This window comes from Pleurodeles waltl, chromosome 2_1 (genome assembly GCF_031143425.1).
Source record: "Pleurodeles waltl isolate 20211129_DDA chromosome 2_1, aPleWal1.hap1.20221129, whole genome shotgun sequence".
Lineage (NCBI taxonomy): Eukaryota > Metazoa > Chordata > Amphibia > Caudata > Salamandridae > Pleurodeles > Pleurodeles waltl.
In genome coordinates this window covers 705453695-705475758 of record NC_090438.1, presented here as the reverse complement: position 1 = coordinate 705475758, position 22064 = coordinate 705453695, and the positions used below count along the sequence as shown (strand labels likewise).

The 22064-nt window shown below is 44.2% G+C and overlaps 1 protein-coding gene across 2 annotated transcripts in view; it reads left to right on the top strand.

Annotated features, from left to right (window-relative positions):
* Positions 1-21793, top strand: part of TMEM14C (transmembrane protein 14C) — a 54824-nt gene extending 33031 nt beyond the window's left edge. For both annotated transcript variants that reach the window (XM_069217009.1, XM_069217001.1), the window contains exons 4-5: positions 16450-16537; positions 21571-21793. In XM_069217009.1, the coding sequence (XP_069073110.1) occupies positions 16450-16537; positions 21571-21628 (146 nt within the window). In that variant the 3' untranslated portion in view covers positions 21629-21793. The remainder of the gene's footprint in view (positions 1-16449; positions 16538-21570) is intronic.
* Positions 21794-22064: the final 271 nt, after the last annotated feature.

Sequence of the window (22064 nt, the reverse complement as noted above, 5' to 3'; positions counted from 1 at the left end):
CAGGATGCGATGGAGGATGATGCTGCCTGGGTTAAACTGACAGAAGCAAAGGACTGCCATGCCCAACTGATTGTTGTTGCGATGCCTCGACTGTAAGGCTTGCCAAGATGCATGCAGAAGGGAACAAACCAGGACATCTGTTGGCATGGCTGCTAGAGTGCATCAAGTGGTGACCACCATCTGCGACTCTTCCAACTTAGTCGTTACCACCCAGGAAGTGATACACACTGCATTCTGCGTGCACTACTAGGCCCTATTCAACCTTATACCTCTGTAACGACAACCCAGTATTCAGGAATACCCCCTCCCTGTTACATTACCAGCAATGCCTACAGAACAGAGGGAAGAGCAGAATAACCACATAACAGAGCAAGAAATTAAAGGTGCCATGCGTGAATCCCTTACCTGTAAAACCCAGGGCTTTGACGGCTTGCCTATCAAATGTTGTTAAATATATGAAGCCTTGAAGGCCCCTAAAATTGGCGGAACTTTAATCTGCTGCCTTATACGCTGGCCATTTACCCCCATCCATGTCGGAGGCCCTCCTAGTGTTGCCCTCAAAACCAGGACATAACCCCTTAGAGGTTTCCTCCTAGAGACCACTGTATATGATGGGTAGTGACTATAAGATCCTTAGCAAGGTACTGCTGACATGGTTGCTGGGGAACATGCCAGTGTTGATGATCGGAATGGGTTCATACCGGGTAGATCCATGACCCTCAATATCTATCGATGACACAGACTGTTGGAGGAAGCTCTTGCACAGTGGTCCTACTTGGCTTGCCTAGTCCTAGAGCTCAAAAGAGCATTTGACACCTTGGACTGGGACTGTACTTCCACAGCCTAACAGAAGGTGGGAATAAGGTGCCGGGACATACAGGTGATTAAACTCCTCTACACTGAGCCATTGGCAATGGTAAAAATAGGCCTCAGGATTTCAAGCCCTTCTCCAATCGGTAGGGGCACACATTGGAGATGGCCTATCTCCCCTCTGCTTTTAGCTCTGGCGATGGAACCCCTGTCACAGCGTCTTTAGCAGTCTGCCACCACCAGAGGCATACCTGTTGGTAGCGAGATCCGCATCATCTCCCTGTACGCCAATGACATCCTTGTATATATAAAAGAGGTTTGTGACCATATAGTCAATATTGCTCACATCCTAGGTGATTTCAAAACCATCTCTGGTTGGAGGTGAACTGAGCTAAAACTTGTCTGTTTCCGTAATATCCAGACTGCCACCTGCATAACAGTGCAGTCAGCACATGTCATTAGGTGGGCGCCGGGCACCTTACGGTAATTGGGCATTTAATACTTTCCACATGAGCTGAGACTTAATAGATGGCAACATTATAAGGGCAATCTTTTGGCCTTTCGCCTCTAGTTGCGTTCTGGTGCTCCATCCCCCTCACAGTACAGGCCCGGGTGGCTCTGTATATAAAATGGTGATGTTGTCACAGCCCCAGTACTACTTCAAAACCTTACAGATCCGTATTCCTCACAGCACATTTCTGACACGGAATATGATGCTGAGTAGCTTTGTGTGGCACACAGAGGCGTAGAGTGGCCCCGTCCAAACTGCAAGTACTGACGGAGAGTGGAGGGTTAGGGAGTTGGGCACTCTGTATTTAAACACTGTTATCAAGCAGCACAGCTCCAGTGGCCCATACACTGGCTAGCTGGGCGCACACCTTGATGCAAGTGTGCTAGGGGGTGGAGACCAGAGTGATAAGACTGGGGAAGGAATTGTTTTTTCTCAGCTTGCCGCTGCCAGTGGTCTCCAATTGCGTCCTATTTGTGGCTTATAAGTTTTATCGTGGGCGCTGGGGCCCACACTTGTTATATCATGTGCCTGAGGTCCCCCTGTACTCTGTTTGCACCTTCTGGGCAGCTATTGGTCGATATTTAGTTGCCCTCAGGGAATCCGTAGGAGTGAGCACCCTAGGTGACTTATATAATGTCATTCTGTATCACTTGTAGACAGAACAAATGGGACTATAAATTAGAGTACACTGTTCCAAAATACTCTGGCGTCCTAAGGAGACCAGGGGCCTCAGGAGCAAGGGCCCTCAGTCATCACAATGGATGACTGGCATCATCATCGGGGAAATGCTCCTCGCCAGGCCGGCACTGCAACGCCTGACGGGCTCCCCGAAGGGGGCTCTTACGCCGTACTGTTCTACTAGTATTAATAGATGTGAAAACCTGCAGCTAAGGTCTTCTAGGGTTGGAGAGAACAGGAAAATATAAGGAAAATTAAAATTGGTTATTCATCACACCAAACGTCATAACTTTTAATCAGTATAGGGTGGGTGGAGGCCAAGATTAAAAAGGAGGTGAAAGTCACACTAGAGTGCAATGCTCAAATGACTCTCAAAAATGAACAAACCTAGGGGACTATTGGCAATATAGTACCTCTACACCAAGGCCAACATGTTTCGCGTCCTTACGGTCCAGCCGGATCCATTGACGCTTCATCAGGACCAAAAAATACAACAAGTTAGGTGTCTTCTCCAAAATGCAGCAGTAGTTTAAATATGTCCTTATTTTAGGAAAAAAACTGTCACTTACATTGAAGTCGAACTGGTCAGGTCGCCCTAGGGAACAAAAACATACGTATACATAGGCCAGAGAAACCAACAATATAGTGGAAAAAATGAAAAGGAAATGCATATGTAATGGGTCAAGCACCAAGTGAAAAAGTGAGAATTCACACATGGGTGTCGCAACTTACCATCCCCAAATTGAGAAAAGGCTCCATGGGACGCACGTTTGCCAGGACTCTCGTAATCACTGTGCATAAAACGTCATCATTAACACAGGTGATATAATAATAAGTATAACAAAACGATTGTCATATAAACACAAAAAAAAATTGAAGAAAACTGTGGCACAAAATGCTAGTACAGGCATTACGTAGTTGCTATAATGTCAAGGACCATTCGAGTGTCCATTCACACAAGACAGGAGTCATTAATGCCGGATCAAAATAATAGCGTCCCTGAAGGTGAACCCGTGCCGTGAATTCACCTCAATTAGGTGTAGATGCTAAAGTGGCAGCGTACTTACAATTGTGACGGAGGTCCTGGGTGATGGACCTACCCTCTAAACAGCGCCCCGTATCAGGATTCGGTGGGCGCTGTCCGAGTCTTTTAAAAGAAGTCGCGGGAGACGCTTCCTTCCGGCTCGCGCCAATGCGAGTAAAAATCAATGACGGACTAATGTCTGGAGCCCTGACTAAAAATAAGAGGGACTCGAAAACCCGGAACTAAACCGTCCGCCGATACGAGTGATTACTCACAAATGAACACGATCGGCATTGTCACAAATCACAAGAAAAAGAGTCTTGTCAAAAGAGAGTTAACAAAAACTGTCATAAATGAATTGTGCTTCAAGCTGTGAATAATGTAGCACAAGTAAAAGAGTAAAGCAAAATGTTGTATAGACATGACTATACAATAGTGGGTCACCAAATGAAAGAAATAATCTAAAACTTAGTTCCTATCCCTTTCTTATCAAAAATACATATAGTGAATCATGAACTCGGAGCTCAAGGGAAAGGGGGACCTAATATAGGTATTAATTAGTAAATACCATCAACATCTAAGGAGGTATTTTAAGTGGATGGTAGTATCTCAGGACAGAGAGATCCATGGAATATCGTCATTTAATCCATGGATATTAGTCCCTAGTCTGAAAACCCATCTTTGTTCGGTCTTGAAAAGGTATCCTGGGTCATTAGGGTGGACTTTGGGAACGTCCAACACTACCCACCAAAGATCGTCAGGTGTGTGGGGTGCTTCGAGAAAATGATCACTGAGTTTAGTGGTAATTCTCTGGCACCTAATATTGCTTCTGTGTTCATTAATACGTAATTTGACTGGTCTAGTAGTCATGCCGATATAACGTAATGCACACGGACATGAGATCATGTAGATGCAGTTTTTGGTATTACAATTGGTATGTTTTTTTAAGGCGCCAGGTGCCTATGGGATTCAACTGCAATGTTTTCAAATGTCTCGTGAGAGAACAGATATTGCAAGTCCCACAGGGATGGTGCCCCTCCACTGGGGGAAGATCCCAAAGCGTCCTTTGAGTAGAAATTTCACGTGAGGGTCGTGGTCGAGTGTGCACTACAATGTCCTTGATGTTAGCTGTGCGTTTAAAAGCAAAAAGAGGTCTAGGTAAATCATTGCCACCACTCGTAAGTATTGACCATTGTTTACCAATCAATTTCTTGATTTGATTAGACAGAGGAGTATAGGTGGAAACACATGTTAATCTAGTCTGGGGAGTCTTCTCAATAGTAGTGAGTAAGGCTTCCCTATTGTTGTTCCTAGCTCTTTTACGTGCCTGGTTCACAATTTTGGAGGGGTAGTGACGTTTGTAAAGCTTCTCTTGAAGTGCATCCGCCTGGTAGCCAAATTCATGGGGCGAACTACAATTACGTCTAAGTCGTAAAAACTGGCCTACTGGGAGATTATCCCGTAGAGATTTAGGATGGTAGCTCTCATATAACAAAAGGGAGTTCCGGTCTGTAGGTTTATGGTAAATACTGGTGGATAATTTACCATTGGTGATAGTGATCATCAAATCCAAAAAAGGTAAATGAGTGGCAGATATTGTAGCAGTAAATTTAAAAAAAGGGTCAAGAGTGTTGATCCACGTTGTAAAAAGATCTGCAGTTCTTAATGGACCCTGCCATATAATCAAAATGTCGTCAATGTAGCGTCGCCACAACCTTCTGGAATCTAGGAATGGATTACTGGACGGTAGTATGTACTTTTTTTCAAAGTCCTACATATATAAGCATGCTAGACTTGGTGCAAAAGTGCTCCTCATAGAAGTTCCTCGAATCTGATGGTAGAATTGATCCTCAAAGAGGAAGAAGTTTTCTGTTAGTGCGATTTTCACACATTGTGTAATGAAGGAAACAGGAGTGGATAATTCCGATGATATTTCCTGAAAGGCTGATTCAATAACCTGTAGAGTAGCTGTCTGTGGAATGTTAGTGTACAGGGCTTCCACATCCAGAGTGATGATACCCTGCACACATCCTGTCAAATTAATCGTTTCTATTAAGTTCAGGACATCTTTGGTGTCTTTTAAGTAGGTAGATGAACTATGTACCAGAGGTTGTAAAAAATGGTCACAGAATATTGATAGGGGTTCCAAAATAGAACCCAACCCGGATACTATAGGGCGTCCTGGGGGAGGAATGCTACCCTTTATGGATCTTGGGTAAACAGTAGAAGTATGGAATGCGAGGATGAGATATATATATAGAGGAATTCAGCCTCCTTGGGTGAAATCCACCTATTGTTACTGGCTTCTTCAATGAGGCTTCTGATCTGAATCTGTAGTTTTCCAGTGGGGTCATTCGGTATTTTTGCATAGTAGGTGGTATCACTTAGAAGACGTAGACATTCATGTCTATAGCTAGTGGAGTCCATGATCACGATGGCTCCTCCTTTATCAGCCTGCTTAATAGTGATGTTTGGATCTGAAGCTAAAGATAGCAAAGCCCTCTTTTCTTTAGAAGGTAAGTTGATGTACAAGTGTTTCGGACTCAGTTTGTTTATATCCGCTAGAACTGCTTTTTCAAAAGTTTGGACTTCACTGGGCATCATAGTCGATGGAGGAACAAAACTAGAGTTTTTTTTTTTAAACCTGAATTAGTAGTTGGTGGTGCCTCAGCTTTGTCCTTAAAGAAAAAGTGCAAGTGAACTTTACGAAAAAATTGGTCCAGGTCAATATGAAGACGAAAGAAATCATCCTCAGGGGTAGGAACAAAACCAAGACCCCTATTCAACACACTGGTTTCTTCTTCCGTGAGGCGACGGTTAGACAGATTGACAACTAGGTTCTCGCTGGAGGGTTTTTCACTTGGCTCCTGGTCACCATCTGGGGTTGTTCTCCGGACCATTGAATATGCCTGCCTCTTCCTCTCCTTCTGCCTCTGCCCCGGCCTAAAAAAGGCACGAAAGGCATCATGGGGCGTGGTTGAAAGTAAGGATAAGGAGGATGCCAAGGCATTGGTTGTTGTACTGGGTATGGAGGATAATTATAAAAGGTTTGGGGTTGATTCTCATCTGAGCTCCACCCATCGGATGATGATCCACTATTATGATTCCGTGGTTTCTTATAAGATGAAGTCGATTCATCTGATGACCAAGACTGATTATCCACTTCATAATCATCCTTTATGTAAGGGTATACCTTCTCTCTACTAAATTTAACAATATCTTTTTGAAGTTTAGTGATCTTTTGTTGGGTCACAAACTCCCTCGTTTCATTGAGCTCTGCAGTAATTTCAGATAGACGGCTTTTAAAGACCGTCAAGGTAACAGTGTTTTTTAAAGAGTTCTCTATGGCACTGATTTGGATGTTAATCGAGTCAGCTAAACTTTGGAAGTATTGATGATTAAGACCAGCCAATCTCTGGTGCACTTCCATGCTATCTGTGCCCAGTCTTTTCTAAAGGCCAAATCCTGTAAAAATATATGAGGTATATCGGACACAAGGAGACCATTAGGTGCTATGTTAGCACGTAGATATTCAGTCATGATCGTCCCGTGCATAACAGTTTTTATCAATTCCCTTTTCAAAGTTGACAATTTCTCCCACTCAGCCTTGAGGCTACCTGTAGGGGCTGACCCATCGTTGCTAAGAATGGATGGTGTCTGCAAAATTGCTGACACCATCTCATCGTTGTAACTGAGACCTTGGAAATCATCCATATTGGCGATCCCAGAATGGGAAGAAATATCTTTAAAAAGAATACGTAGAGATAGAAGGTCCCACAGCTAGCTGCTGTACATCAAACCCTCTTGGTTTGATTTAGAACAAATGGGACTGCCAGAGGGCCAGTTCCTGATGCACAGGCACCTCTCAATAGAGCTGGAGTGCTTGTGGAGCATCACTGACACTGAGTCTGATCTACATCGCCTGCCAGAGGTACTCTGCACCGTGGCCGCCACTTGATTAGCTGGCTTACAAAAGCCATCCTTCACATGACCCACTGGCATCCGTCTGGCAAACCTGGAAGCAAGATATAGGACCCACATTGACCTAGAAGGAATGGGGTAGAGTGCTGAAAACCATGTAGAAAGTCATCCCCTATGCCTGCATCCACTCCAACATACTGCACAGAGCCTACTTCACACCAGCCAAATTACTCAAAATATACCCAGCAGTGCCTCTTGACTGCCTTTGCTGTCACGCCCGCACTGTGGACATGATGCATATGTTTAGGACCTCTCCACTCTTTGGGAGGCCCCTAATGGTGATGACTGCTGTGCATAACCTATTGCAACATGATTCACAATGACATAGCCCCTCCTGTGCACTTTACTCCCCTCCCCTTCCTCTCCAACCCTCCCCAACTCCTCTCTTCAGAGTGTACTGACCAGGGCATTGGCCAACTATGCTGCTTCACATGCAAGTGTCCTGGGTGAAGACATCACTCCCTACCCTTGGTAGTCTGCACCATATCTCCATCAGGCCTAAGATGGCATCATAGGCTCACAGTTCAATTTGTGTTGAATGGATTCTGAATTGCTACACCATCATAATTCTGTAATATGTACTGCCATTAACATTAATGCAGAAATAATGGTGGTAGCCATCTCCAGTCAGACTAGTCTTTTCACAGCATTGCATACCTAAAACCATGTCCTTCACCTGGGTGCCATGTAATAACATGGCAGTTCCTGACCGGGGCCTTTTGCCTTCAGAAGGGTATACAAGTAGAGGTGCCAGTTGTAGGAAAGTACCCTCTTTTTGGCATGGGTACCCCCACTTTTTGCATGCTGTCAGTGTGTTTTGACTGTTCACTGGGATCCTGCTAACCAGGACCCCAGGGACTGTGCTGTCTCCCACTAAATTTGGTTGTTCCTGATTTAGTACTCCCCACAATTGGCATACTGGTGCCCCCAGGTATGTCCCTAGTATATGGTACCTAGGTACACAGGGCATTGGGGCACCAGGGGTTCCCCAGGGGCTGCAGCATGTATTATGCCACGCATGAGATCCCATGCTAAATGTGTCTGCAGATCTGCCATTGCAGCCTGCGTGCAAAAGTGCATGCACCCTTTCACCACAGGTCACTGAACCAGGTCACTGTAAGTCACCCCTATGGCAGGCCCTCCTAGTCCAGAGGGCAGGGTGCAAGTAGCCCTGCATGAGCAGAGGTGCCCCTACTAACTCCAGCTCAATTTTCCTGGACTTTTGTAAATGCTGGGAAGCCGGTTTACCTGTGTACTGGACACAAGTCACTACCTGTGTCCAGCTACATAATGGTAACTCTGAACCTAGGCATGTTTGGTATCAAACATGTCTGATTCATACCCCAATACTGTTTCCAGTATTGGTTGCATGATTCCATGCACTCTGGGGCTCCTTAGAGGACCCCCCTTTGCTTCTACTAGTTTGCAGGGTTTTCTCAGGCAGCCGCACTGCTGCCATCCTATAGGCAGGTTTCTGCTCTCCTGCTGCTTGACCAACTCAAGCCCAAGAAGGCAGAACAAATGATTTCCTTTGGGAGTGGGAGGCAACACCCTTTCCCTTTGGAAATAGGTGTTACATATTTTGGGAGGGGTAGCATCCCCAAGCCACCGGTATGCTTTTAAGAGCACATTTAGTGCTCTCTTTGCATAAACCGGTTTGCACCAGTCCAGGAAGCCCCAATCCCTGCTGTGGCGCGAAACTGGACAAAGGAAAGGGGAGTGAACACTCCTATGTCCATTGCCTCCCCAGAGGTTGTGTCCAGAGCTCCTTCAGGTGGCCAGTTGATTCTGTTACCTTGAATCCAAGATGGGCAGAGGCCCGTGGGAGCATCTGAGAGGCCAGGTCAGGCAGGTTACGTCACAGCCCTCTCCTGATAGGTGGTCAACCTGCTAGGTGACCAAATCCCCTTTCCTGGGCTATTTAGGGTCTCCCTCTGGGTAGGTCCTCAGATTTGACGTGCAAGATTCCAGCAGGACCCCTCTGCATCGTTTACTTCATCTTCTGGCCACCGGGACTGCAACTGGACTCTCCAGGAACCGACAATCTGCAACTCCAGCAATGACTCCGTTTTGCAACATTGTTTTACCACCTCCTTCCAGCAGCAGAATCATTTCCCTGACTGTGCATCTTCTGAGGGTGACGAGTCTTCAGCCTGCACAAGAAGCAAGAAGGAATCTCCCTTAGAGTGAAGGAGTCATTCCTCTGCATCCGCAGGCACCAACTGCAATGACTGCTGGCTGCATAGACCTTCTCTCCTGCACAACTGTCTGGATCCTGCAACACAGGTGGTGGTCTGGAGTGGTCCCCTTGGTCCTCTCTACCAGCTTTCCAACTTGGGAGAAGGCAAGCCATTGCCTCTCCTTGCAGGACAGTACCCCTGTGCACTGCGACTCTTGCAGCTACCAAGGCTTGTTGGCTGTTCTTTCAAGGGATCTTCAGGCTCCGTGTAGCTCCAACCTCCAGCAATCTTTTGTGCAAAGCACAGTCTCCTGCCTGCTGCTCCAGCAACTTGGGGCTCCTCTCCATGTGTGCTGAGTGAGCCTCACTGCGACTTCTGTGCCTGCTGCCTGTAAGTTGCCTGTGGGGGCTGCACCCTTCACTTTTGACTCTCCTCACTGCTGAGGGTTGCCTGGAACTCCCTTCCTTGGGTTGAGTCCCCTTGGAAATTCCTGGTCCCCAGCAGCTCTGCAGCTCTTCACCTATGACTCTTGCCTTTGCCAAGGCTTGTTGTTCTTGTGTTTTTCTACACCACTGACAGACTGCAACTCTTCTTCCAACGTGGGGCATCGACTGCATCACTCCTGGAACTCTTTTCCTGCTCCTGTGCTGCACAGCTGACTCTTTGCCTTCACCATCAACCTGGTCCTGCAACTCCAGAAGAGTGGCTCCTGCCTTAGCCAACCATTCCACCTCGAACTGGACTTGGTCTCATTCATTTGCAGGTCTTCTTCTCTCAGGATCCACCTTTTGGTTTCTCCCAGTCTTGCTTGGGTCTTACACAGTCCTTTTACAAAATTTACCTGTTGGGTTGGGGAAAAACCACGCACTTGCCTCTTCTGTCCTGGTCACTGGCGGGGCACCCAGGTACGTACCTTTTGGCTTCATAGTTCCTCCAGCTCCTCTCTACAGATTTCACTTCCTTGTGTGGGGGACTGCCTTTTGCATTCCACTTACTTAGTATATGGTTTGGTCTACCCTAGGGTCTCCCTTATTGTCTGTTATTTTACTGTTTTCTATTACTAATGCATATATAATAGTAGGTTTACTCACCTGCTAGTGGAGTATTGCCTATACAGTATTTTATTATTTGTGTTACCATAATAAAGTACCTTTTTATTTTTGTAACACTGTGTGGTTCTTTCATGTGTGTAAGTGCTGTGTGACTATAGTGGTATTGCATAAACTTTGCATGTTTCCTAGATAAGTCTTGGCTGTTCATCCACAGCTACCTCTAGAGAGCCCTGGCTTCGTAGACACTTCCTACACTTCACTAACAGGGTATACCTGGACCTGGTATAAGGTGATAATGCCACAGGTGCTCACCACACACCAGGCCACTCTTCTATTTCCCTGTACGTTTCCTTTTTGTTACAGTGTCCAACAGAATGTGGCCCTCCTTACTGCCTGTTAAAGAAGTTACCTCTGGTTTGGTCATTAAGGGTAGGCCTCTTTCATTTCATAACAACTTAAGACAGGCCACCAAAGTTAGGCGCCCGTCTAGTAGCTAACTCATCCAGGACTGGTAAGCATGTGCAGTTATACTTTTTATTCACCTCTGTTTCACTAATCATTTCTACCAGGTTATTTTATTTTCCAAACTTGCCGTCAGTAGTAGAAGTGTACAAGACCAGCATTTGAATATCAATTTGGACTCCTGATTTGTCACAGTATAACTAAGACTTTAACCTTCCCTTCTAGTTTTGAGCAAAGCAAGCAGACATTTGTATTTATATCTTGTAAAGTGGCTTCTTAACCATGACAGTCTAGTAATATTTAAAACCTGCTTTCGCATTAAAACTGGCTTCTTTAGCAAAGCGTAGACAATGCTAGCTGTTTAATTTATGATGGCATTACTGAGCTTGTTGTTTTAGAAAATAAATTGCTGATTCACATTAGTCCCTGGTAATAAAATATTTTGTTGCAAGAGTTCCTATTAGCTCTGTACTTTGTCTGAGTGTTAAATATATTATGATAGTTACTTGTGTGCATTTTATTTTTTTCCCAGAGCGAACATCTCCTACTATACTGATATGTTGTGCTCCTCTGATTGAAAACCTGTAGCTTGGTCTGCTCGCTGGCCAGACGGCACTGTGGCAATCTAGTTTTTGCACTTGACACCCAGTGTGGACACCACCAGTATGCCACTTACTCCTCCTTGTTTCTTTGGTGCTGAAACTCTTGCAGTCACAGTGGGTGCTGTTGAGTTTGTGCCTTAAATCTTCCCTTTAGTACTCGCAGCTCTGTGAAGTGTCTAAAGACTGGAGCGAACTTTTGGCAGAGAAGGAATGCAGGAATATTAAATGTTATATAATGTAAAAGACCACAAGTTAGTTCGCCGTCCATGCATTCCAGTTTTTTTGTACTGAGACTCACCAGTGACCTTGGAGCTGGTGAGCTGGCAGCCCTCCTCCTCCTTCTCTCTCTTATCTTCACTGCTTCTGGAGCAGAATTTAAATGGAGAGAGAATGTTGTGTTGTGGTGTTTGTCATGTTAATCACCTGGGAGGGTTTTCAGGCACTGAGCAGGGCCGGCCTTAGACAGGCAGAGGAGATTTTGCTTGTTTAGCCTGGAAGAGCTATGTCTTTAGGTTCTTTTGGAAATGTATGAGGTAGAGGAGGTTCTAAAGTGTTGCAGGAGGTCGTTCCAGGTCTTGGCTGTGAGGTATGAGAAGGAGCATCCTCCGCTCCCAACATTCTTGATGCGAGGAAGGTGTGCTCCTGCCTGGGATGCAGATCAAAGGTGTCTGGTGACTTGGTAGAAGGTGAGGGACACTGGGCTGGTGTTGTGAAGACCTTTGCAGCCATGGGTGAGTAGCTTGACCATACACCTTTCTTGTACTGGGAGAAAGGGGAGATTGTTGAGGTGTGGAGAGATGTTGTTATATCACTGGATGTTCAGGATGAGTCTGACAGTGTTCTGGGTGGTTTGGAGTTTGCATAGCACAAGGGCTGGGATTCTGAACTAGAGGGCGTTTCTGTAGTCAAGTCTGTTTGTGATAAGAGCCTGGGTGACTTTTTTGTCTGGTGTTAAGTGGGATTAACTTGAAAATCTTGCATAGCATTCACAGGATGTGGAAGCATGAAGGAACAGCATTGATCTTTCTGTTCATGAAGAGGTTGGTGTCCAGGATGATCCTGAGGTTCTTGGCATGGCCTTTATGGGTGGGGGGGTTATATGGGGAGGGTGGGGCAAGCTTCGAGGGCCACTAAGAGGCTTCTCAGGGGAGTGATTTTTACTGTAAATAAGGACTTCAGTTTTGTCTGTGTTGAGATGGAGGCAGTTGTTTTTCATCCAAGAAGCGAAGCTGCTCGTGCATTTGGCGAAGTTTGCTTTGGAGGGAAAGGATGAGCTGTGTGTCTTTGGTGTAGGATACTGTATTGATGCCATGGGCTCAGACGATGTCCATGAGGGACATCCTGTAGACATCGAAGAGTATTGGGATGAGCAACGTTCCTTGAGGGACTCCACAGATGAATGTCTTAAGTTCTGAGGTGTAGAGGAGAAGTCTAACTTGTTGAGTTCTGTCCGTGAGGAAGAAGGATGTCCATTTGAGGACCAGGTGCTGAAGCTTTTCGATGAGTGAATTGTGGGAGACAATATTGAAAGCTGCGGAGAGATCTAGGAGGATGTGTGGCCGTTTCTTCTGAGTTGAGGATGCTTCTGATGTCATCTGTGGCTGCACAGTGAGGTCTGTTTCTGTGCTGTGGTTGGTGCAAAAGCCAGATTGAGAGTTGATGGAGTTCTAGGTGGTTTGCTAGTTGGGTATTGATGGCTTTCTCCATGACTTTATCTGGAAAAGGCAGGAGCAAGATGGGTCGGTAGCTGTTGGTTTCTTCAATAGAGCACTTTTCCAGCAAGATGGGAAGGTGGCAGTGGTTATGAAGGAGTAGATGATAGCCGTGAGGGAGATGATGGTTCTCCCAAGGTTGGAGATGAAGTAGGGGCATGGGTCTGAGGGGGACTCCTGAGTGTATGGTATTCATCAGGTTGGTTGTGTCTTCATTTGAGAGGGGCTTCCAGTTGCTTAGCTGCTGTTTGGTGATGAGATAGGTGTCCTGCTGGGTTTTCATATCGGTATGCTGTGGATCTTGGCAATCTTCTGTTCAAAGAAGTTTGAGAGGTTCTTGCAGAGAGCCTGGTATGGCATGATGTAGTTGTTGGCTGCTATGGGGCTGGATAACTCCTTAATGATGGTGAAGGGTTCATTGGCATTGCTGGGACTGACTTTGAATCTGAGAGTTGGGGACTTTTTCTTTGTGTCTCGGAGTTGTTGGTGTTAGAGGTTGAGGGCAGCTCTATAAATGGATCTTTTAGTGTTTTTTTTTTTTTTTTTGGTGTTTTTTTTTTAAGTTGTTTGCATTGGCGCTTGGACTCTTGAGGTCGTTTGTGTTACAGCTTGGACGTTTGTTTATTTTTATTTTTTATTTTTGAGGCCTTGCTTCTGGTGGGAGCGTTGCCGTAGGTGCAGTCAGTGAGCCATATATTGAGGAATCTGGAGTTGACTTCAAAGTTCTCTGTGGTTGTTTGCTGGGCTTTCCTGTAGGGTTTTGGTCCAATTTTCTTCAGATATTTTGCCCTAGTTTCTTGATGGTGCTTTGGGAATGTTCTGGTGGGGTAGCCTGGTGGGCGGGTATCTTGAAATGTATGATGTACTGATCGCACCATGTGAGTGAGGTTCTGTGGGTGGTGATGATACTGTTGTTGGAGGAGAAAATGGGATGAAAGGTGTGGTCTGCTGTGTGGGTTGGTCCTGCGGCAATGTCTGGGTTAGAGGCTAGGTTGAGCCATGTTTCCGTCAGGAATAGATGGTCTGGTGTATTGCTGTTGAGGAGGTCCCAAACTTCGGTGCAGTGTTTCTCAAGGGATTGGAGTTTGTGTAGCATGACAGATAAGTGGTTGGGGGTGGGTTTTGACAGCAAGCATCAGTTGTTTAGAGGTGGTTGTGTCAGCATCTGAGGTGTTGCAGCTGAAATCGCAATGGGTGCAGGAGAAAGATCATACTGTGGTTCCTGGGGATGCGCAGCAGCAGTGCGTATGCCGGCGTGTGTTGTTGAGGGCGTAGAGGAGCAGTCACAACATTCGTTGGTTCCAGTGGCAGCTGTGGTTGGTGTATTGCATTGGATAGTCGTGGGGCCATGGCACGGTCAAGGCATGGAGAGGCACAGAGAGGTTTGCCTTTGACATGTCAGCGGTAGTTCCACTGCGCAGTCTCTATGCAACCTGCATCAAGTAGGTCCTGGTGTTTGGCTTCTGTTGGGTATAACTGTGAATAGGGAAAATCCTGTCAGCAGGTGTGTAACTAGGTCAAACAGCGGCAACTGGATCAGGCTGGAACAAGCAGGAACTGGAGGCCACAGCAGGTGGCCAGCTAGGTGCCCAAATGCCATGTGGGGAAAAAGTAAGAGTCAAATGCAAAAGCATTCACGTTATCCTGTTTTGACCTGCAACAGGTCTTCCCCGTCTAGGTAGAAGTCTCTGGAACAGGAACCCAGTATCCATTTTTTCCCAGATTGAGCCCAATCCTAATCTCATTTAAGAATTAATTGAAGACACAACTCTTTAAAGATTCTACAGTGTACTTCCACTCTCAGAACCCACCTGCCACTCTGCCATCTACCACTTCACCACCTACCACTTTGATGACTTGTTTGACTGTCTGTGACCGTGACCATGTACAGTGCTCTACTGTCTTTCAGCTGATTCCATGCTATTCAAATATTGCATACATACATGCACAATAAATACATTGTATTCCAAAACATGAAGTGAGCAACTTTTTTGGTATGGTTGGATTGATTGTAGTAATGGTAGGCGGGAACAGGATGGAGCTCCAATTGGACAGGTTACTGACGAGGAACAGGTGTTCTTTTGCTCAAATTCCTTAATATACAGATATTACGGACACCTCATCTGCCCACCATTCCTCTCATCTGCAGACATGTTAGCTAACCATTCTTCGAAACACAGGTGTTTGGATAATGAGGTTTGAGAGGTTAAGGCATACGAGTTGTTGTAAAGTGGCAGAGGTGTCTAGAATCCAGATGGATACATTGTTTCAAAGAGCACTACAGTCGACCTCTGCTTTCCCTCCTCTAATACTACTGTCCTACTGGGCATTTGACTCACCGGAAGTACCCTCTCTTAAGTAAGACAGACCTGCAGGTGCAGAAGGGATATTTGCATGCAACCCAAGGCCGGAAGAAATATGCTGCATTTCTGTGTCTACAGGAGCTGTGATGTAGACATAGGAAAAGCCAACTACTCTATTGGCTCTCATGTATTGTATGGTTTAATAAGTCATGCTATTGCAAGGCATTGGGAGAAGTAACTGTTTCTCAGTCGTGGTACCTTTTTGTTGTATTGATGTGTTTTGTTACGAAACCACAAAAAGAAACAATGTACATTTAAAAAAGCAGCATCTTTATGGAACTGGAATTACAATATAGATTATTCAAGCAGTTCTAGAATCGGTTATGTCAGCACAACTGGACCCTACGCCAGTAGAGGTTGTTAAGTCAATTTGCCTCCTGGTGCACCTAGGGCTGGGAAGGTAGTCATCAGGTATGGGTAGAAGATTAGGAAACTGGCAGAGGTTACACAAACATGTTTAAAATGATTTAGTGGTTTTATTTTTATGTGTGCTGCGAGTTTTATAAGTTGCTGACTTGACTTTATTGAATCAGTGATGGGGTACAGCAGTGAAGGGCTGACTCCTCATAGTGCAAAACACGACTCCGTACATGGTTGGAAAACTTAGGACGTTGAGCAAATTGACATAACCGACCCATCTTTCAGTGGCAAGAAACTAAGACATATATGGAGTTGTGTTTTGCAGAATGAGTCGTCAGCACATCACTTCTAAACTGTTTGTTATTAAACCAAATTGGTAAAAAGGCAGCTTTTTGGCAATACACAGTCTAGCGTGTGGGTAAGGTAAGTAAATCTTATACTTCTTGAAGAATTTCCCACAGCTTGAAGTATCCTAGATATACTTTTCTTTCCACCCAGGTGTTGAAACCCTGGAAACCACATAAGCGAGTCATAAAAAGAGAAATAATTTCAGAAAAAATGATTTATTTTTTATTTGTAAATAAAACATTCTACTGTATTTTCCAATTTTATGCTTTTAGACAGACTACTGCATCTTGTGTGTGGCCATGTACCGCATGCAATTTTTCTTTTTCTATTTTTTTTTTTTTAAACTTTGCACTTCTCTTTTTATAGTTGCTTCCGGTACCCTATCCGGTGTTATGGGATTCCGGTTCTACAACTCTGGAAAGTTCATGCCTGCAGGATTAATTGCTGGTGCAAGGTATTTATTTTTTACATTGGATAAAATCGTGAAATTGTGACAGTTGTGTTTGCAGTTAGCTTCTACTTTTGTTTACATCTGTTTGCTTCCTACTGAAGTCTTTTGGGCTATTTGCAAAATCTATTTTAAGAGGTGGTTCCAAATAGCGGCCAGGCACAGATCTTATTGGCTGAAAACCTCTATTGCAGCGGTTGCCTGTTGATATTCACTTACAGACCTTGTTACCTTTATGTCTGGTAACATTAGCATAGAAGTCTCCAGTCTTTATTCCACCACTCAAGGAGGAATGGATGCTGAGGCTTACTTAAGACTCTTTGAGCTTACATGATGCCATCACATGCATGATCTCGGGACACGGGCCCTGCTTGGATTATTATTATTATTTTTTTTTTTTTTTTTTTTTTTTTACACGGAAAGGTTTGGGTTTCTTCGCATCAGAAATCGACTTTGAAACATTTTGGATTGAATATTTTCTTTTGACGTTGCTAGCAGTAATTGGGGGGGGGGGGGGGTTCAACTTTATTGGGTGTGGTCTGTTGAGGATATTAAGTTCCTTGCGCCTTAACCCTGTGCTGCCCTTGTCAGATGTCATAATTTACAGTAGACTTTGCATGTTTTCCTGCAACTCTTTCGTACTGACAATAATAAACGCAGGGAAAGTAAATTCACGGTAGACTAGATGTGTGCCCTCACTGTGGGAGTAGCATCACCTCCACACATAAATGTCATTTAATTGAACTAATCTTTACCAGTAATGATAGAATAATGGTTAGTGGACCGATCAAGGTACTGTGGCTAGATCACCACAGTATTGCATTCGGACTGCAAGTCAATAATTTGTGCTCATTAAGCACAAATGACACATGTAAAAGGGTGCTCCTGGTCGAAAATTATGTCAGCCTACTTAAAGCGTTCTTAGTGAACTACCACCTCCCGATACCAACAGTACAAATGATTTGACAGTGGATGCCTTGGAGTTTACCACCTTTTACCACATGGGTCAGTGAAGTGCTGGACTCAATAGTGCATTTTAGAATAAAGAGCTACAAAAGAAAACCTCCAGCGGCCCCGTGGTAAATTATCAAACTTGCACCTAAAAAAAGGTTGCAAAGTGCTGGAACTTAAATGTAGAGAAGCATATCCAGCGGAGGACCAGAAGGCGAGAGTATGTTGACCTTGGGAAGACGCAGCATACAGATTAATTGGTAGCCTTCTACTGCAAAGCTCATCACCCAACCACTGGAAATAGGTTGCTGACGTTCTTAAACGTCCCACCTAGTAACCTTTCTTTGGAATGTGAACACCAACATATAGAAGTCTGTGATTCTTTCTGGGACTTTGGTTGGCTTTGTGGACGACTCCTTATGTACGTGGCTTGAAGCTAACCTTGTGTTGAGCTTTTATAACTTGAAAAAAAGCGAGTTTGCTAGGAGGAAGCTTTGAAAGCTGGGATAGTCAAGTAAAGGCATCCAAATGAGGCCCAAATAGGTTTTGGGCCATAAATGATGGCTTCAAAAGTATTATTTTTCCCATCCTCTAAATTCCTGCTTTGCATTTGAAATGCCAGGGCGCAGCTGCAGTCGCCATCAGCTGAAATGGCACCTGACTTTAGACCACCTCCGGCAATGCAGACATGAATGCTATCTGCTTTTCCATCTGACCGCATCGTGTATATCCTGAAAGAAACTCTGGATGTCCTCAAGTAATGCCTGAGAGACCTATGCAGCATTGGTGCCAACGGAAAGTAGCCTGTATCCTTTCCCAGGCCCCTGCCGCCTGCATAGTTACTAGATCTAAGAGCCACACATTTTCAGAGGGCTGATACATTTTCCCACATCATTCTTCGGAACCAGAGAGCGCCCAACTCCTTCTATACCTTCTCATTTTTCAAAGGCTGGAACTTAATCAAATTTGATACTATTGTTAGTTGCGCAAAATAATGCAATCATTATTTCCCCTGAGAGCTCCTGGAATTGATGTGGATGGAGCTTCCCAAGCAGATAGCGTGGTAAAATGACCCGGGGCAAGTTTGTCTAAATCAACAGTTCACATTGAAGATCCTAATCTGATTGCCCCGTGGGCAAAGAAAAGTTAAAAAAAAATGATTGTTTGGATCGGTTTTTAGCTGGTAGCATTGTGAAATACATTTCATAATGGGTATTAACTGTATGCAGTCCGCCAATGTCTGCATTTCTCTTGCTTTGTCTAAGAATTAACATCTTAGTGAAAGGCTTCTTTCATAGAAGACTACTTGTAAACTCCAAAATGATCACCTTTATTGTCTGCAGTGCACTTTGTAGCCGTCACTTAGTAAATCCAGTAAAACGGACAGGTTTATAAACCTCATTCTTGAATGAGTAGTAAATCTATTAGTTGAAGCCAGGTTAGAGATGGGTTAGAGTTGGGGTAAGTAGGAACCATCTTTAAAATGTGACAATGCATATTATTTATTTTCCTGGAATCTTTTAAAGATCCTGACCTCGGCTAGAGCACATTCAAGTAAAGGACCAGTACTGATATCTCAAAAGACTGAAAATGAGTTCTGTCAGTGCTGAAGACTATCACTAACATAAATTACTTCTGTGTTGAGAGTGTGGCCTCCTGACCCTACTTCTGGAGTATAGGCTCCATTCAGTGTGACTTCCTGACCTTTGTGCTGACTTACAGTGTGAGTTGTATGTATGAGCGAAATTCTATAAAAACCTTTAAGCAAGGGATTGTTGATTGTTCCCTGATCACTGCCATTCGGTGGATGGGAGAGGAGGGTGAGTCAGCAGAGTATGTTGAAGGTGTGAAAGGTTCTAGGCATGGCTTTTGTCTGTTTCCATTTGCTACTTCAGGAAGGCTGATTACAGTCTTCACACTTTATTGTGACAGTTTTTGGATACTCCTAATTGGAGCCAGCATTATGTGTCCCTCCTGTTAGAATTGTCACCTTGCGCAAGGGCCATATCTGCCCATTAGCTAGAAAATTGCATTTAAAAGGGAACCACATCAAACTGACCTTAAATGGTGGATCCACATTCCCTGCATAGAAAATAAGTATAAAAATGGGACCCAGACCAACCACTTAGTTCCTTGGTTAGGAAGACCTTGTAACTGGAACAGAGTTTTCCATTTGCTAGTGTGAGAACTGTGCTTGTGCCTACATGATAGCCAGTTTTCCAGAGGTAACCTTCCACCTGAAGTCTGCATAACTTGCTTGAAAAGTTGTGGGTCTGCCTAGCGCCTAGAAGCCTGTTTTCCTTCTAATGGTGGGAAAAAGAGTGCTTGAGCCAACTGTGAGGAGAAACTGCTCGGGAGGAGAAGTCCAGCTATGTTTAAAGTGTGAGGAACAGCCAGAGGAAGCCCACTGACAAGGTGGGTTGTGCCTGGACCAGACTGAGTCATGAGGGGTCATTTGGTCTCCTAGAGCGTGGTTCTTGTGCTGAACTCTGTAAAGAAAGTTTGAACCCAACAGCGACCTGCATTTTGACACCCCTGTAGCGTGGTGAAATGACTTGTGCTTCAGATGCTAACTTGAGGCATAAACCTGAGGAACCATCGTAGCCAAAGCAATCATTCTGCCCTGGCCCTAAATCTTTAGTTTTGTGAGAATGGAGTAAGACTGTGGTTACGATTGAGTGATGCCAAGAAGATGCAGACTCTGAGCACATGTGCCAGCCAAGCCATGTCTCCGTAGAGCAGGAAACACAAAGCCTGGCATCCATAGATTGAAAGACTGTATTGTGAACATACAAAGATAATTCTGAAGTAGGAACCAATCTTTATTATTGAGACTTTTAACGATTGTTATACTTGGCCCACAAGTTGTTGGTGAGAAGACTGCTTAGTGAACTTGCACCTTGCCTCATCTTGCCTAGAATCGAGTTGAGGATCACAGACTTTAAGGATCACTGTAGTCTGGGGTTATTGCTTAGTTAAGTGTCCTTAGGTGAGAGAAGTTAACCTTGTAGTCATATCCAACATTTCATTGAGTAGTATTCCAGTATGCTGTGATATTAAAGTATTTTCATTTTACTAAGACATATTGGGCTGGATAGTAGTTGTCTGCTTGATTGTTTGAGTTCGGAGTTGTTGCAACACACAGTATCTCCACTATGAAGCCTTGGACAGATAATCTTCGCTGCCCTAGTAAAGTACAGAAAGGGTGTACATCGTCCAGCTTGCAAGTCTATAGTAGCTCAAGGTCCATGATACCAGTGGCACACTACCACATTTGTTGCCAGAAGCCGCTGCATGCCCACCTGCATAGGGTCTGACAACCACATTGATATTGAAAGCTTTCTGCAATCTAACCACCGGAGTATTATATTAGTTCTATGCTCCTTTTGAGTCCTTGTACACAAAGAAGTTGTAGTCAAACGTTTGTGAACACAAAGGTGACTACCTTGCTAAAAGAAAGAGTGCTTGGTTGTTCAGATGTGGGAATCTATATCCCTTTTAAGCTACATGGTCCGGGGTTACACATGTACCTGGATTCATTCTGTACTATAAATAACACACATGGATGGATTGACCAATCTAGACACAGTTTCAGGTAATTTGTACGTCAGAGTAAACCACGAGCGCCTCACCTGGCTTTAAACGCCGAACACATTAAAAGATCAAATTCAACAGACTGAAACCCCCATAGGCCACGTTATTCCTGCTGTAATTCCACACCTCACATTTTGAAAGGCTCAAAAAAGTCACATCATTGGTTTTCGTCTTTCCAGTTGATTATATCAGTCTTTTGTAGATGGTAGAATGTTTTCCTCAGTAGCTAGATAACTGTTAATTTTATCAATGAATGATGCGTCTAAGCTGAGAAGAAACGGCTTAAAGGAAGTAAAGTTGAATATTTTGAAACCCAGACCCTAATTTGTTTGTTGTAATTAATTTCAGGGGCTAATGCTTCTAAAGTTGACTGTTTGGAAATGAATGTAAACACTTATTGATCTCAAGAAACATTTTGTATAGCTACCTTTTGGGAAAATGTTTTTTTAAGTACAGTATGTCGGTAAAAACTTGTTTTTATGTCTCTTTGGCAGTTTGTTCATGGTTGGAAGACTGGCGCTAAAGATGATGGAAAAGCCGCACAATCCATAATATGATCTTTGATTTGAATTTTCTTCCTGTGATTTACATGTTTCAGCATACCGGGGAAGACAGCTGCTCTTCACGCACCTCTCCAGATGTTACAGAAACAACATGTTTTTATATATTAAATGTACATTATATTAAAATTAAAGAAAATATCACTTTTTGAAAAGATGTACTACTACTTCCTATTTGTGAGTATTTACTGGGATGCTCCAAGATGTCCTACATGTGATGCCCAGGCAAAAGCCTTCTGCTTCTTTGCGTCCTCTGATGAAAAGAAATCAACTCCTTAGTACGTAATATAAGTAAGGGCCCCTGTGTTCCGTTGTTACAGATTTTTTTTGTTACAGTTAAATATAGAAAGAAAACAATGTGTTTTCTGTCTACATTTATTTATAGAAGCAGAAAAATACAGACACTTGGGCTTCTTTTAAGTGCCTCT